General features: G+C 35.4%; 3 protein-coding genes across 5 annotated transcripts; 1 reads left to right on the plus strand and 2 right to left on the minus strand.

The window, feature by feature from the left end:
* Positions 1 to 1,080: 1,080 nt before the first annotated feature.
* LOC104746654 (BTB/POZ domain-containing protein At3g22104) lies at positions 1,081 to 4,200 on the plus strand. 3 transcript variants are annotated; one of them, XM_010468173.3, is made up of 3 exons: positions 1,081 to 1,680; positions 2,502 to 3,587; positions 3,673 to 4,200. In XM_010468173.3, the coding sequence occupies exons 1-3, from the start codon at positions 1,615 to 1,617 to the stop codon at positions 4,018 to 4,020; spliced, it is 1,500 nt and encodes a 499-aa protein (XP_010466475.1). In that variant the 5' UTR covers positions 1,081 to 1,614; the 3' UTR covers positions 4,021 to 4,200. The 3 variants fall into 3 exon arrangements, with proteins under 3 accessions (XP_010466475.1, XP_010466476.1, XP_087345320.1); XM_010468174.3 differs by lacking the exon at positions 1,081 to 1,680 and adding an exon at positions 2,039 to 2,245; XM_087489194.1 differs by lacking the exon at positions 1,081 to 1,680 and adding an exon at positions 2,206 to 2,377.
* Positions 4,201 to 4,697: 497 nt separating this feature from the next.
* Positions 4,698 to 6,551, minus strand: LOC104746656 (proteasome subunit alpha type-4-A). Its single transcript, XM_010468175.3, has 2 exons — positions 6,415 to 6,551; positions 4,698 to 5,609 (listed from the first exon to the last, which is right to left on the minus strand). The coding sequence occupies exon 2, from the start codon at positions 5,597 to 5,599 to the stop codon at positions 4,847 to 4,849; it is 753 nt and encodes a 250-aa protein (XP_010466477.1). The 5' UTR covers positions 5,600 to 5,609; positions 6,415 to 6,551; the 3' UTR covers positions 4,698 to 4,846.
* A 2,052-nt stretch (positions 6,552 to 8,603) lies between these two features.
* Positions 8,604 to 10,174, minus strand: LOC104787121 (uncharacterized). The gene has a single exon (XM_087489196.1). It carries the CDS (start codon positions 9,985 to 9,987, stop codon positions 8,872 to 8,874), a length of 1,116 nt encoding a protein of 371 aa, XP_087345322.1. The 5' UTR covers positions 9,988 to 10,174; the 3' UTR covers positions 8,604 to 8,871.
* Between the last annotated feature and the right edge of the window lie 2,928 nt (positions 10,175 to 13,102).

Raw genomic sequence — 13,102 nt, forward strand, 5'->3', positions numbered from 1 at the left:
AGTTGTAAATAGCATTTGATATGAGGGATAAAAGTGTCTCTGCAGAGTGTAAGTCACGTGAGCCCCGTTCCATGGCTTTTTTGCCCACCACGTTAGGAAAGCTTCAGTGCATGAGCAGTTGAAACTAAATCACACTTTTATTTTACATTAATTTATCATTTTGTTTTCATTAAAAAACACCTCACATTTCGAGTCTCTTTTTATGTCGTCTAACGAATGCTATTTTTAGCCTTCTTCTACTGTGGCGGTGCCTCGTTTATTAACGACTTTTCTCTTGTTATTTTCTCACTATTATTTTTCAAGTTATGCCATCAAACGTAATAAATTAATAATACACATGATTTTTATTTACGAAAATTGATATTACATCATATATAATATATAATACATTATAGTAGTATTATACTATATATAAAGAATTATTGATGTTATACATAGTTGCATGTCATCATCAACAAAGATAATAAATATATATTCATGAATTTTTTTTTGTCTTTGATGAACGTCTCGATGTAATCAATTTGGTTTTCCTTTTTAATTATTAAAATCAAGAAATAGTAGTATGATAGATAAATCAATTTTTAGCTTGGTCCACATAGTACCAATTTTGTTATGGTCGGGGTCCAATAATTAATATTTTTTCTATATTGGTATTTAACGGAAATAAAAGATTATGCTGAATGAGAGATTTGAACTACTAATCTTTACAAAGTTTTGCATCACCAGATCATATTCCTCTAGACGCTCAAATATAATACACCAACAAATAAATAAAACCTTTCTTGGAAACTATTTTTATCTTTTTGATTGTAGAACTAAAACAAAGTATTAGTGATTTAATAAAAAAAAATAGCTTTGATTTGGAAGCATCTCATATAAATAATTAATTCTGATTTCTATCGAATCCAACTTACTTAAAAACCACTGAACGATTCTTGCTAAAGTCTTGGTCGACGATGGTCAATGAAGTAAAATAATCAAAATTTATTAAGTTGATTAGAGGTAGATTAAAAAATACAGCATGATGAGAGAAAAGGAACAACATACAGTACCCTCAAAAGCTTCACCATTTTTTTGATTAAACAAATAAACTTTACATGAAAAAAATACATGATTAATTACTGATTGATCAGCTGATGATCAAAAAGGTAATAAAATGCGTTGTCATTACTCAAATAATCAAATTTTTGTACTAACAAATTTATTAGCAAGAATGTGTCAGAGAGTCAGAATAGGTCTCCCCCTCTCTTTCTCTCTCTCTCTCTCTCTCTTTGGTCTTTGTACATTATAACACACAGTGAACAGAGTGGTGTTTGTTTGAACACGCCTTTGTTGCTCTTGGTCTCTTTATTAACTCTCTCTAAAAGAACCCACCACTAATTTTGTGGGTGCTTCACCGATTGACTTGACAGACACATCTAAAGAGAAGAGAAGACTTTACTTATATCTCAAAAATCTGACAATCAGAAAACCAACAAAAGTTTTCTTGCTTCTTTGCTCTTTGTCTTCTTTCTCTTCTCAGCATAAAATCCACATCTCTCTCTCTCTACTGTTTCCTCACTTCTTTACCTTTTGGGGGGAAAAAATCAAGAAAGCTACAGAGAGGTGGCTACTATGGAAGCTTGTTGCTCTGATCTTGAAGTTGACATCAATGGAGAAGAAACTCTCTTTCTCAATAAGGTAAGTAGTTGTTTCCTCTACAGAAAGCTAAATTAAAGATCAAAAATCCAAACTTTAACTGTTTCTCAATGTTAATTCCCACTTTTTCTTATCTGGGTATAGTTAAATTCTTGTTCTTGCGTTTAACAAGTTCATGTAAGTTCTAACTTGAATCAAAACTGTGACTTGAAAAGAAAAAAAAGAACATTTTTTTGTTTGGTGTTTGTTTTGTTTTTGAGCTTGTGATAACATTATGACGGCTCACGTATTGTGTGTGACTCTGCTACATTCAGCATTTAATGTTCCTCTCAACGAATTACCTTAAAATGAGGGCACACAAATCTCTCTTTTTGTTTCAGTAAACTGATTTGTCTGAGTTAACATTAATCTCAATAGATTCAAATCTAATTTAGTTAAGAGAATAATGGAGTATAAGATGTCTCCATCACCATTTATTGCATTTTTTGTTTCTTTACATTTCCTCTTTGACTTTCTCCCATGTTCCTCTCTCTGTTAAATCAAACAAAATGTTTGTTGCACTTCTATAGAGGGAAGAAGATAAGAGGCTCAATTTGGATTTTTCTTGGTTACTACTATTCACTTCCCTTTTTGTTCTGTGTGACTGATTTATGAGTTCATCTTTAATGATTGGGAGACACAACACAGAGAAGCCTCTCTCTTGTAGTTGATATTTATTTCCTTTACTCTCTTGTTTGTTGTAATAACTGTTGCCTTGCCCTATTCTATATCACAAACAGTAACATGGCTTAAAGTTTCAACTTACTCAAATCTGTTTTTTATTATATATGACTTATGAGTTTGTTTGTAATTTTTATCTGCAGCAAATCATATGTGCTTATTCTGCAACATTCAAGAGGCTTCTTGGGAAATCAACTTGTTCCAATGGGAATCTCAAGGTAATCTTTAATGATTTCCCCGGTGGAGCGGAGAGTTTCGAGCTTGTATCGAGGTTTTGCTACAGTAACGGTAGATTAGCTGTGATGCCCTCGAATGTAGTCCTTATGCATTGTGCTGCTAAGTTCATGGAAGTCTCTAAAGTCTTGGAACAAACAGAGAAGTGTATGGAAGAGATTCGGTATTGGTCTTGGCCAGAGCTTCTTCTCAGTCTAAAACAGTGTCAAGAAGTTGAAACATCGTCTGAAGCTGAGTCTTTAGCCGCGAAGTTGATGGATGCGTTAGTGGAGAAACTGTGTTTAGCCGTTGAAATGAGTCCTTCTAGTGCTGCTTCTGCTTGTTCACCAGATAGCAGCTTGTTTCGGTTTTCTTGTGACAGTAAAAGCACTGAGAGTTTCAAGAATAGCTCTGTTCGGTTAACGTGGTGGTTTGATGAGGTTCTTGTTTTAAGTCCTGGTTTGGTTGACATGTTCTTGAAGCTTATGGTATCGAGAAAATTTGATAATCTCATCATAAGTAGGTTCTTGTTCTATTACCAGAAGGTCAAGTTTTGCTCAGCGACTTCTCATGAGAAAAGAAAGATTCTTGAAACCATCATCGATACTCTTTGTGTCTTAGATCAAAGCTGTGTCCCTTGCAAGGGCCTTTTTGGATTTTTGAGGCTTGCTCTTGGATTGAACATAAACAAGAGTACTATGAACAAGCTGGAGCTTATGATAGGTAACCAACTGGATCAAGCAACACTAGACAATCTTCTTGTTCCATCTCCATCGAAGTCTAGTCACTTGTACTATGTGAATCTTGTTATTAGATTCACAAAAGCTTTCCTCGACGGAGCAAGAGGAGGATTGCAGTTGAAGAAAGTCTCAAGCTTGATTGATCAATACATAGCTGAAGTAGCACCTGATCATTGCTTGAAACCTTCAAAGTTTCTGTCTCTCCTCACACTTGTTCCAGATACAGCCAGAGAATCACACGAAGAAATATATCGTGCTATCGATATGTATCTCGAGGTACGTTTCAGGTTTCAACACTCAAAATGTAAAAGAAAGTTTCAGTCTTTATCACACGAATTAACAGTTTTGATGGCTTGTTCAGGCTCACACTGGATTAACCAATGGCGAAAAACTCAGCCTGATACGAACATTAGCTTACGAGAAGCTTTCAGGAGAATCAAGAAGTAAAATATCGCGTAACCCGAAGTTTCAGGTAATTGAGACACTAGATGAACAACGAGAACAGAAGCAGCTCATACTCCAAATGGAGAAGGTTGAGATTTCAGGAGATAACGAGAAGCTGAAAGAACATATTGAAGGGATTCAGTGGAGGGTTATGGAGTTAGAGAGAGCGTGTTTGAAAATGCAGAATCAAATGGAAGTTATCAAGAAGAGATCCAAGAACTCGAGCAAAGGAAGCAACAGATCGCTTCCTAAGCTCTGTTCTTGATTACTGAAGCCGTAGCTTATGATGATATTTGTACATAGAGTAATAGAGAGCATAAGGAGTCAATTATAGTTACAATCTGTTTCTCATGTTTCAAAGTACTGTATGTATCTTTCCTAGTGTTGTTTACTGCCACAAAGTTGTGCGTAAGAAAAAGTAAAGAAAAGATTCGTTTTCTATGCAGATGTTTAAGTTCTTATACAAACTTAGTATATAAAGTTTGTAAAGTTTACTAAGTATATAAAGTATATAAAGTTAGTATACAAACTTAGTATATAAAGTTTGTAAACTTAGTATATAAAGTTTGTAATGCAGATGTTAGTATATAAAGTTTACTTGTATTAAATACCAAGAATGCAAGAAAATAATTAGGGAAAATCCAAGAAAACTTAAGATTTGATATTAATCTTCCTTAAACGTTACTCTTTTGTGATTCCAAGATTCTCAATGTGAAGTTGCGTGTACTTGGAAAAGAAAACAATTTTTTTGGACGAAATCAAAACTTCAATTTAACAGTTGAACCCGAGGAGGCATTGCCGTTACGTGTAAAACATTGCACGACAATAATGAAAGCTTAGTATTCAAGTAATGAATTGAAGAAATTAAGACTAACCTATAATATATTTGTTCCTTTGATCGTCGACAGTCACTAGTAAAAAGATAAAACTTCTCTGAACGCATTGAAGATAAATTCATAACATTGTCAAATTTTCATCGCCATAGTTAACATCATAGTTCAAACTCAAAAGGAAAGCTGTAAAACAGAGTACTACAAACATAAGAGCCGAGACACCATACCAAGGGAATAAGTCTAGAGATACTTTTGGACTTAGGATGTTTCAGCAGCGGGTTGAGTCACACCATGTTTGACCAACAGCTTGGTGAGCGACTCAGGAGAGTGAACATGGTACTTGACGTTTCCGGATGGAGTCAGATACACCTCAGCAAGCTCTAGCTTCTCAGATGTTAAGCTCGTACTGTCCATTGTCTTGGTCAGAACCTTCAAGGCGAGCTCGACAGCCTCTTCCCTAGTTGCATCATCCTTGTAGTCCTGTTTCAGAATAGACTGAGCAGCCTGATTGTTTGCTCCAACGGCTGCAGCTTTCCAACCACCATAGTTGCCACTCGGGTCACTCATATATAGTTGGAACCCAAAGTTCTTGTCCCATCCTGCAAAAAGAAAAGAGACTCCAAAGGGGCGAAGACCACCGAATTGTGTGTAGCCCTGCTTCGTGTCACAGAGAGACTGAACCAGCTGCTCAACAGGCATGGGCTCTTGGTACATGAAGGTGTAGCGTTGAGCTTGGACGCGAGCCGTGTTGATGAGAATGTTGGCATCAGACATTATACCAGCCACGGCACAGGCAACATGGTCATCAATCTTGTACATTTTTTCAGCAGAGGTTGAGGTTTGAAGAAGTTTTGAGGTGACTTTCTTCTCACCAATCAACACAACTCCGTCTTTGGATAAGATTCCAATTGCAGAACCAGCGTTTCCAATGGCCTCCATAGCATACTCAACTTGGTAGAGACGACCTTCAGGGGAGAAGATTGTAGTACGGCTATCATATCTCCGAGACATCTTTTAACAACTACACCAGATTAAAAAAACAACAAAAGCATTTGTCAAATCCTATTCTCACAAGATTGAGCCTACTAACTTAACTGAACAGAAACAATAAACTCATCAATAGTTTCCAGGAGAGATATGAACTTCCTCAAAACATTTGACAAGAAAGAGAAGCAAAGTATCGGAACATGCAAGGAAGCAATTGAATCTCCCAAGTTTCATACACAGATAATGAGGAAAATAAAGAACTTTTCAAACTACAAACCTCCATGGACATAACAGAAACATTCTAAACCCATCATACAATTAGAGAATCTGCAAACAGAAAACTACATATACATCGGCTTTCGCATAAACAAAACTGTGGCAAACAAGAACACCAAAATTAGGGTTTTTGACATCACAACGATTAGCACAACAGATCAATTCAGAATAAAACTAAACTAAGTTAGGTCACGTTTCCACAATAGAATCGTTAAAAGGAACTAGCTTTATCAATCTCTGTTACTTTGAGATCAAACAAAAACCTTAGAAATGAAATCACAGGAACGATGAATCCAAATCAAAAACACTTACCTAATCGACAATCAATGATTCCCGTAAAAAAAACCCAAAAACTAAACAGAACCAAATCCCCAAGAATCGCATCAAGCTAGGGTTTATCTAATTCCATCGAAATTTTGAAGATTTCGTAGCAAAAATACTTATCTCAATACAGATCCAGCAAACTCAAATTCAAACAGGAAACGAAGATACGCAGATTCCGAGAAACTAAGGAGAAAGTAGAAGAAGAATCAAAGACATTGGAATTTTCAGAAATTTCTTACCTGAGAAGAGTTAGCTTCTCTCTCGTTTTGGGTTCTTTTGATTTTTGCTGAGAGCTTGCTCTCTCTAGTTTCTCTACAAAATAGACGAAGACCTCTGAGATGCGAACTTGTTCGACAAGACAGAAGAAAAAAACTTTTTTTTTTTTTTTTTGCTTTTTTCAGAAGGCCCAAACATATATTTAATGGATAAGGATAAAGCCCAAATTTATAAAATTAAGCCCAATATAAGATCTATCACGTATCGGATATATCTTAATTTTTGTGGTCATATTCCACGTAAGCTTGGCCTAAATAGATGGTCATATTTTTGTACCAATTTTTAATAGTTTATTTATCTTCATATGCTGATTTTTTGTATTTTTATTTTTCTTATTTTGATATTCAACTCAAAAGTCCAATTATACTTATTAGAAAAGAATATAATATAGTACCTTGAAACAAAACAAAAAAAAACCTTAAAATTCCTGATACATGTACTATTTGTATAAAATATGTTGTATAGTTATACCATATTGAATTTTGTTATGTATGATAATAATTGTCGACACTCAAACAGTTACAATTATATTGTACAAGATACTGGCCATGTTCGGGAGACGGTCGCAGTGACAATGACTGGTGATAAAAAATTTGTTTTTACTTCTCCTTCATCTCTCTTCATTTCCTTTGAACTTTTGTCGCACCACTTGATTTTGAAGGTTTCGAAATCACTAAAATAAACGGTAATACCACAAAAGTGTTACTTTGAAAGCAGCGACTCTCGCTGAATTTTAAAAGCCACCAAAATTTTGCGGATATGTAATTTGTATTATCTTCTCCAGCATAAAAATCGACATTTTTATTGAGAATTTTCTAAATTATAGTTATAGTCCTTAAAATACTCATAATTACAAAACTAGCACATAAAAAAAATAAAAAAAAATTCAGTTGCCAGCCGTGGTCGCTGCAACATGCTTCCGAACAGAGCCATTTATAAGGGCATCTTTATCGGTAAGCTCTTAGAAGAGTTTTAAGGGTTTTGAGTTAAAAAAAATAAATCATAAGTAAAAAAAAAACTTAAGAGAGCCCCTTATATAATATACTCAAATTTGGAATAAGAGACCCATACGTGTCACGTTTCTGTTGAAAACGGAAAAAATTGACAAATTGTTTTTCTTTCTCTTCCTCTCCTTCTCCCTCTCTCTCTCTCGATCAAACTCGCAATGGAATCAAAGGAGATGAAATCAAAAGAGATGGAATTAGGGTTTCTGTGGAATCCAATGTTAACATCGGTGGCTAACATCACTCTCTGTTTTCCGATTGCGTTGTTTCCATCATCCACGTTCCATTCTCATTGACCTCATCGATTCTCGAAACAAATTTCAAGAAACGGGACATGGGTCTGCGAAAGGGGAAGACTTTATGTGAAATCAGAGGCGAAAACGGATGAAGCATCACAAAAATCTACTACGGTATCTTGTGATAAGAGCAGCAAGTCATCTAGCTTCTTGTCTTCTCTTTGTCCACTGCTTAAAGTTTTTTCTGTAAGTCATTCTCTCTTTTATTCTATTTGGTTCTTCCTCAATTTTGTTTTTTTTTTGCTTGGGTCTTTGTCCATTTATGAATTGCACTTCTATTGTAATATGTATTAATGTTTTTATTATGTTGTGTATGTTTGAAAATTAATTAAAATGCATTATTTTCTAATTTTATAAAATCTTAAATGTTTACACATTTATACCACTTCTATTCTAATTAAAATTTAAAAATTTTAAAAAACAATATTTTCAAAAATAAGAGATCCAAAATAAGAAACTACCAATAAATAAGAAAATTTTATCTAAGAGATCATGGATTCTTATATTTAAAAAAACACAATTAATTCACATAAAATTTAACAACCCCTTACTAACATACTACCGATAAACTTGGTCTAAAACTCTAAAATTTAAGCTTTTCTTTACTTTTTTTTTTCACGGTTCATCCTATTTATCAAATGTTTGGAGACAAAACTATATATATAATCATATATTTATTAGCATGGATATACGTGTCTGTTTATACGTACATGTGTACTTGGTCAGTAGCTGCGCTGTGCGGCGCCAATGCATCACTGCAATGCGTATGGACCATGTCTATAAAAATCACATTTTTCTACGTACTCTACCACGTATAAGTAATACGTACGTACATATGTAAATAAAACAAAATTAGACAGATACAAACTTGTTTATATTAGAAAAAAGTTATATCGTTTTACAGTTTTTTCTTCCTCTTAAAAGTACAACATAACATGAAAACGTAAAGAAATTGAGATCTCAAACCCAAATTACAAGCCCCTTTTTTTATTGTATTAAATGAAACATGAAATTCAAGGTCGCGCACACGCATTTAAACCTCCCATTACCAAAAGAGATAATGAACCAACAAATTTTTAAAAGTAACGAAACCTTAGACTCTCTCAACTCTTTACATTGATTAAGCGGGACACTTGAAGCCAGGGGGTGGAGTTTTTCCACAGTCGAGAAGAAGCTCAAGAGCAATGGGAAGAATGAGGTTGATGTTGAGAAGTTTGGCTTTAATAGTGGTACATAAACAAACGGCTGCGTCTAGGTCAAGTAAGCCTCCCAAAACTGGACAACACTCTTCCTTGGCGTGGCTTTTCCCAAGCCCGATGTGAATCAAACCTCCAAGAACGTCCACACACGCTCCTAGCTTCAACGTGTCAATTGGGCAAGTCTCGGGAATAGGAGGAGTTGGTGTTGGCGGCGTTACCACAGGTGGGGTTGGTGTTGGTGGCGTTACCACAGGTGGTGTTGGTGTTGGCGGTGTTACGACGGGTGGTGTTGGTGTTGGCGGTGTTACGACCGGTGGGGTTGGTGTTGGTGGTGTTACGACGGGTGGGGTTGGTGTTGGCGGTGTTACGACGGGAGGGGTTGGTGTTGGCGGAGTTACGACGGGTGGAGTTGGCGTTGGCGGTGTTACGACGGGAGGGGTTGGTGTTGGTGGCGTTACGACGGGAGGGGTTGGTGTTGGTGTTGTTGGGGGGCACGGTGTAGGCGGCGTTACAACGGGTGGAGGCTTGGTGGGCGGTTTAGGGGTGGACGGAGGAGGCTTGGTCGTAGGTGGTTTAGGTGTGGACGGGGGAGGCTTGGTGGGCGGTTTAGGAGTGGATGGAGGAGGCTTGGTAGGCGGTTTCACGATGGGAGGTTTCGGGTAAGGGTGAGGTTTGGGGTGGGGAGGTTTGACGGTGGGCGGTTTTGGGGTTGGTGGTTTTACTGCCGGTGGTTTAGGATGGGGTTTGACGGTCGGGGGTTTAGGATGGGGTTTGACGGTGGGTGGTTTAGGATGGGGTTTGACGGTGGGTGGTTTAGGGTGGGGTTTAACGGTGGGCGGTTTTGGGGTAGGTGGTTTCACTGCCGGTGGTTTAGGTGGCTTGACAGCAGGTGGTTTAGGAGGTTTGACGGGATGTTTTGGCGGTTTGTGAGGAGCTGGTGATGGTTTAGGAGGGTTACAGTCGCAAGCATAGGAGACGGCAACGAAGCCGAGGAGGAGGACAACAAGAAAGGAGAGGTTCTGAGTGCGAGACCCCATTTTTTTAGAATGAGGGTTTGGGTTTGAGAAAGGAGTAAGTAAGATACATGAGTGTACGTGTACCCTTTTATAGAAAAACTCATTTAAGATATTTATTTTTACAAATAATACTGTATGTAAATGTAAGCAACTGTGATTTAGTTGATTGAAATTAAATTTGATTAAGCACGTTATGTCACTTGGTTACAAAAAGAAACCAAAGGGTTGTACTCATCACATTCCTCAATTGGCATTATATTTGTCTTCTCCATATTTTTGAATTTCTATTGGGCTTTAACGAAAGATGAATTTATATACTCAACAGTATTCTTTCCTACAAAAGTTTGATTTTTGTCAGGGAATTGTTTTGCATTGTAAATTTATAAATACGAAGTGTTGTGTTAATGTTTTAAGGATAGTTTTATATGCTTCGTCCACTTACATAGGTAGTCAGAAGAGTGCAAGTTCAGCTCTACTATACCTCTAATCCATAACATTTTGTTTAGAAAAAGAAAATTCACGCTTTGTCCATCCACCATAGATAATTTCATACGAAGTGTTAGTTTTATTTGAATTTCTTCGGCATACTCATATACTGTATGGTTAATTAAGTCAATAATTATTTGTTTAACTATTGTCTCATATAATTATTTGTTTCGAAAGAAGCATTTATCAATAAAGTGTATGTTAACGACAGAAAGATCTCGATTGTGATAATCTCATGTATACCAAAAAATTTATTGTTCGTATTTGCCTATATGGTCAAAAGTTAGCTTTTTTTGAAAACTGCAATCAACTTTTAAGAATCATATCTTGCACCTATTTTTTTCCTCCTATATCTCAAATCAAATTTGGCTAAAATATAAAAAAAAACATCGTGAAATCAACGCGTGAATCAGTTAGAGAACTGTCCCGACATACATAAGCTCTAGTCTATTAACATTAGAGAATGCCTACTCTATAATTAAGCGTTTAGTATAGTCAGTACATTATTATTGATATACAAATGTTTTGGAAAACTTAGACATAGTCATATTTGTAATTAATGGATGAAAACAATGGGAACAACCAAATGTTTTTGTAATGTAATGGCCAATTGGGGCGACAATTTAAGAAGGGACTTTGTCATTATTATTTGACTTAAAAGACACCTCCCATTTCTCAATTTTGATAATTTCTGTATAGTCACAAGATATATATATATATATATATATATATATATATATATTTTTTTTTTTCTTTTGAAACAAGACAAGATATAATTAAACACATCGTTCTCACTCTTTTTTCTTGTTCCTTGCGAGATAGGTCCATTTTTTTTTAATAACGATTTTAGGCAATTTCTTTTGGGTGCTAGTTTGTGTCTCTACCTATACAAATAAGAAAAGAGAATCAGTTTTGGTAAAAATCCCCAAAAATATATAAAAGATTGATAAATCTTCAAACCAAATTGTTGGGTTTCATTAGATATATTAGATTACATGTTGGTAAGTTTTCACTAACTGATGGAAAAAAGCTATATGTATAGAAAATATTAATTTAGGACATCATTACTGGTGGTTACTCTTGTAATTACTTTAAATAAAAAAATAATAAAAGGAAGAGAGAGAAGAGAAATATGGAAGAATCGATGCTTGGTGGAGGACTGGAAGAATCGTTGCTTGGGCAGAAATAGAAACATGTCACTTGCTCATTGGTACATTTTTTAAAAAATAAATAAAAAATGAATAAATATAATAAAATATTTTTTTTTAAAGAGAAATGCTCACCCGAGTAAAAATGGTCTTAGTACTTTAATTATCAACTCTTGAATTGATTGAATGACGTGTGTATGTGATAGATGATTCTCTTTGTAGTTTTGTTCATATTATTATAGTTGTATATCTAATAGTCCTATTTCTGATTAATGGTTAGTGGTTACAATATTCATTTTATTTTCTATATTGACATTTTCGCAAAATATAATCTGACCTAATTTTTAGTTCAGTTTATAAAATAATACTGTTAAAAATAAATAGAGCTATAAAACCTACTTTGTATGATTAAATAATAAAACTAAATGTACCATAATTTTGTCCTTCCAATTTATTTATATATATGGTGAAGAAAACAAAATAAAGTTATGGACGCAAATTATAAGCTGGCGGGTAGAATTTGGCTGGTAGTAAAAACAGTGTAACCCGTGAACTCTGTCACTTTTGAAGATTTAGTCTTAAAAGAAGAAGAAAAAAAAAGAATGGATAATGTGACGTTATGAATGAATCTCATGCATGCATGTGACTCTCACCATTTGTCTCTTTGTTTCCACACAACCACGACAATAATTGTAAAAAAAAAATATATATACTAATGGTCATCTGCGTACTGAGTAGTAGAGAAAGAAGACGAGAATAAACTTTCTTCTTTGTATTTCTCCTTTTTAACACATTTACAACGTCTGCCCATGGGCTTATTTTATGCAACACGATCGATATTCGAATTCGACACTTGTCTGCCTTGTCATCATTTCATAGGGCTAGGTATAGCAAAGAATCAAATCGATTGCTAAGCACGAGGTTTAGTTTTCTTAAATCTTTTCTTCTAAGGGGCATTTGGAACTTCACATGCTTTGAGGTGTAAGGCGACAGAGAGGAAAGTGACGTGGCTGAGCATTTGCTTGGGTTTTGTCTTTATATTGCTGATTGTTTGGGCTTGATGAGATGTTAAAGTTGGGCCTGAATCTACTTCGATATGCTTTAGAGTGAATTTGCGCATAGATTGGTGTAGGGATGCTACGAGAGGAATTTTTAGAGGTCACTCGTCCTAGTACTTATTATTCTCGTCTAAACACGCATAACTGAAGAATTCTGACACGATATAGTGTATTAGTGCTACTATGATCATATCCATGAGTATATCCCATAAAACCGCATATACCATTTTCCGAAGACTGGAGGATCATTCGATGTGGGTCCCACTTAATATGTGTATCGGTTTAGTCACTTTAGACGTACTTCCAAACTTGAAAAGCAAGCCATAACCATGTTCAAAACATTTTTTGATCCTGAAATCGTGTCCGGATAAAAAACCCTAAAAGCCTTTAAACATCAAAATTTGGTCCTGAAAATAGTCCAATGGTACGGAGATCCATTGTGAT

Source organism: Camelina sativa, chromosome 15, assembly GCF_030686135.1.
Source record: "Camelina sativa cultivar CO46 ecotype springtype chromosome 15, ASM3068613v1".
NCBI lineage: Eukaryota > Viridiplantae > Streptophyta > Magnoliopsida > Brassicales > Brassicaceae > Camelina > Camelina sativa.

Coding starts and splice junctions, on each gene's coding strand:
- LOC104787121 (XM_087489196.1), bottom strand. CDS start 9,987: ATGGGGTCTCGCACTCAGAACCTCTCCTTTCTTGTTGTCCTCCTCCTC.
- LOC104746656 (XM_010468175.3), bottom strand. CDS start 5,599: ATGTCTCGGAGATATGATAGCCGTACTACAATCTTCTCCCCTGAAGGT.
- LOC104746654 (XM_010468173.3), top strand. CDS start 1,615: ATGGAAGCTTGTTGCTCTGATCTTGAAGTTGACATCAATGGAGAAGAA. Junction 1,681..2,501: donor AAACTCTCTTTCTCAATAAG/GTAAGTAGTTGT, acceptor TTTTATCTGCAG/CAAATCATATGTGCTTATTC. Junction 3,588..3,672: donor CTATCGATATGTATCTCGAG/GTACGTTTCAGG, acceptor TGGCTTGTTCAG/GCTCACACTGGATTAACCAA.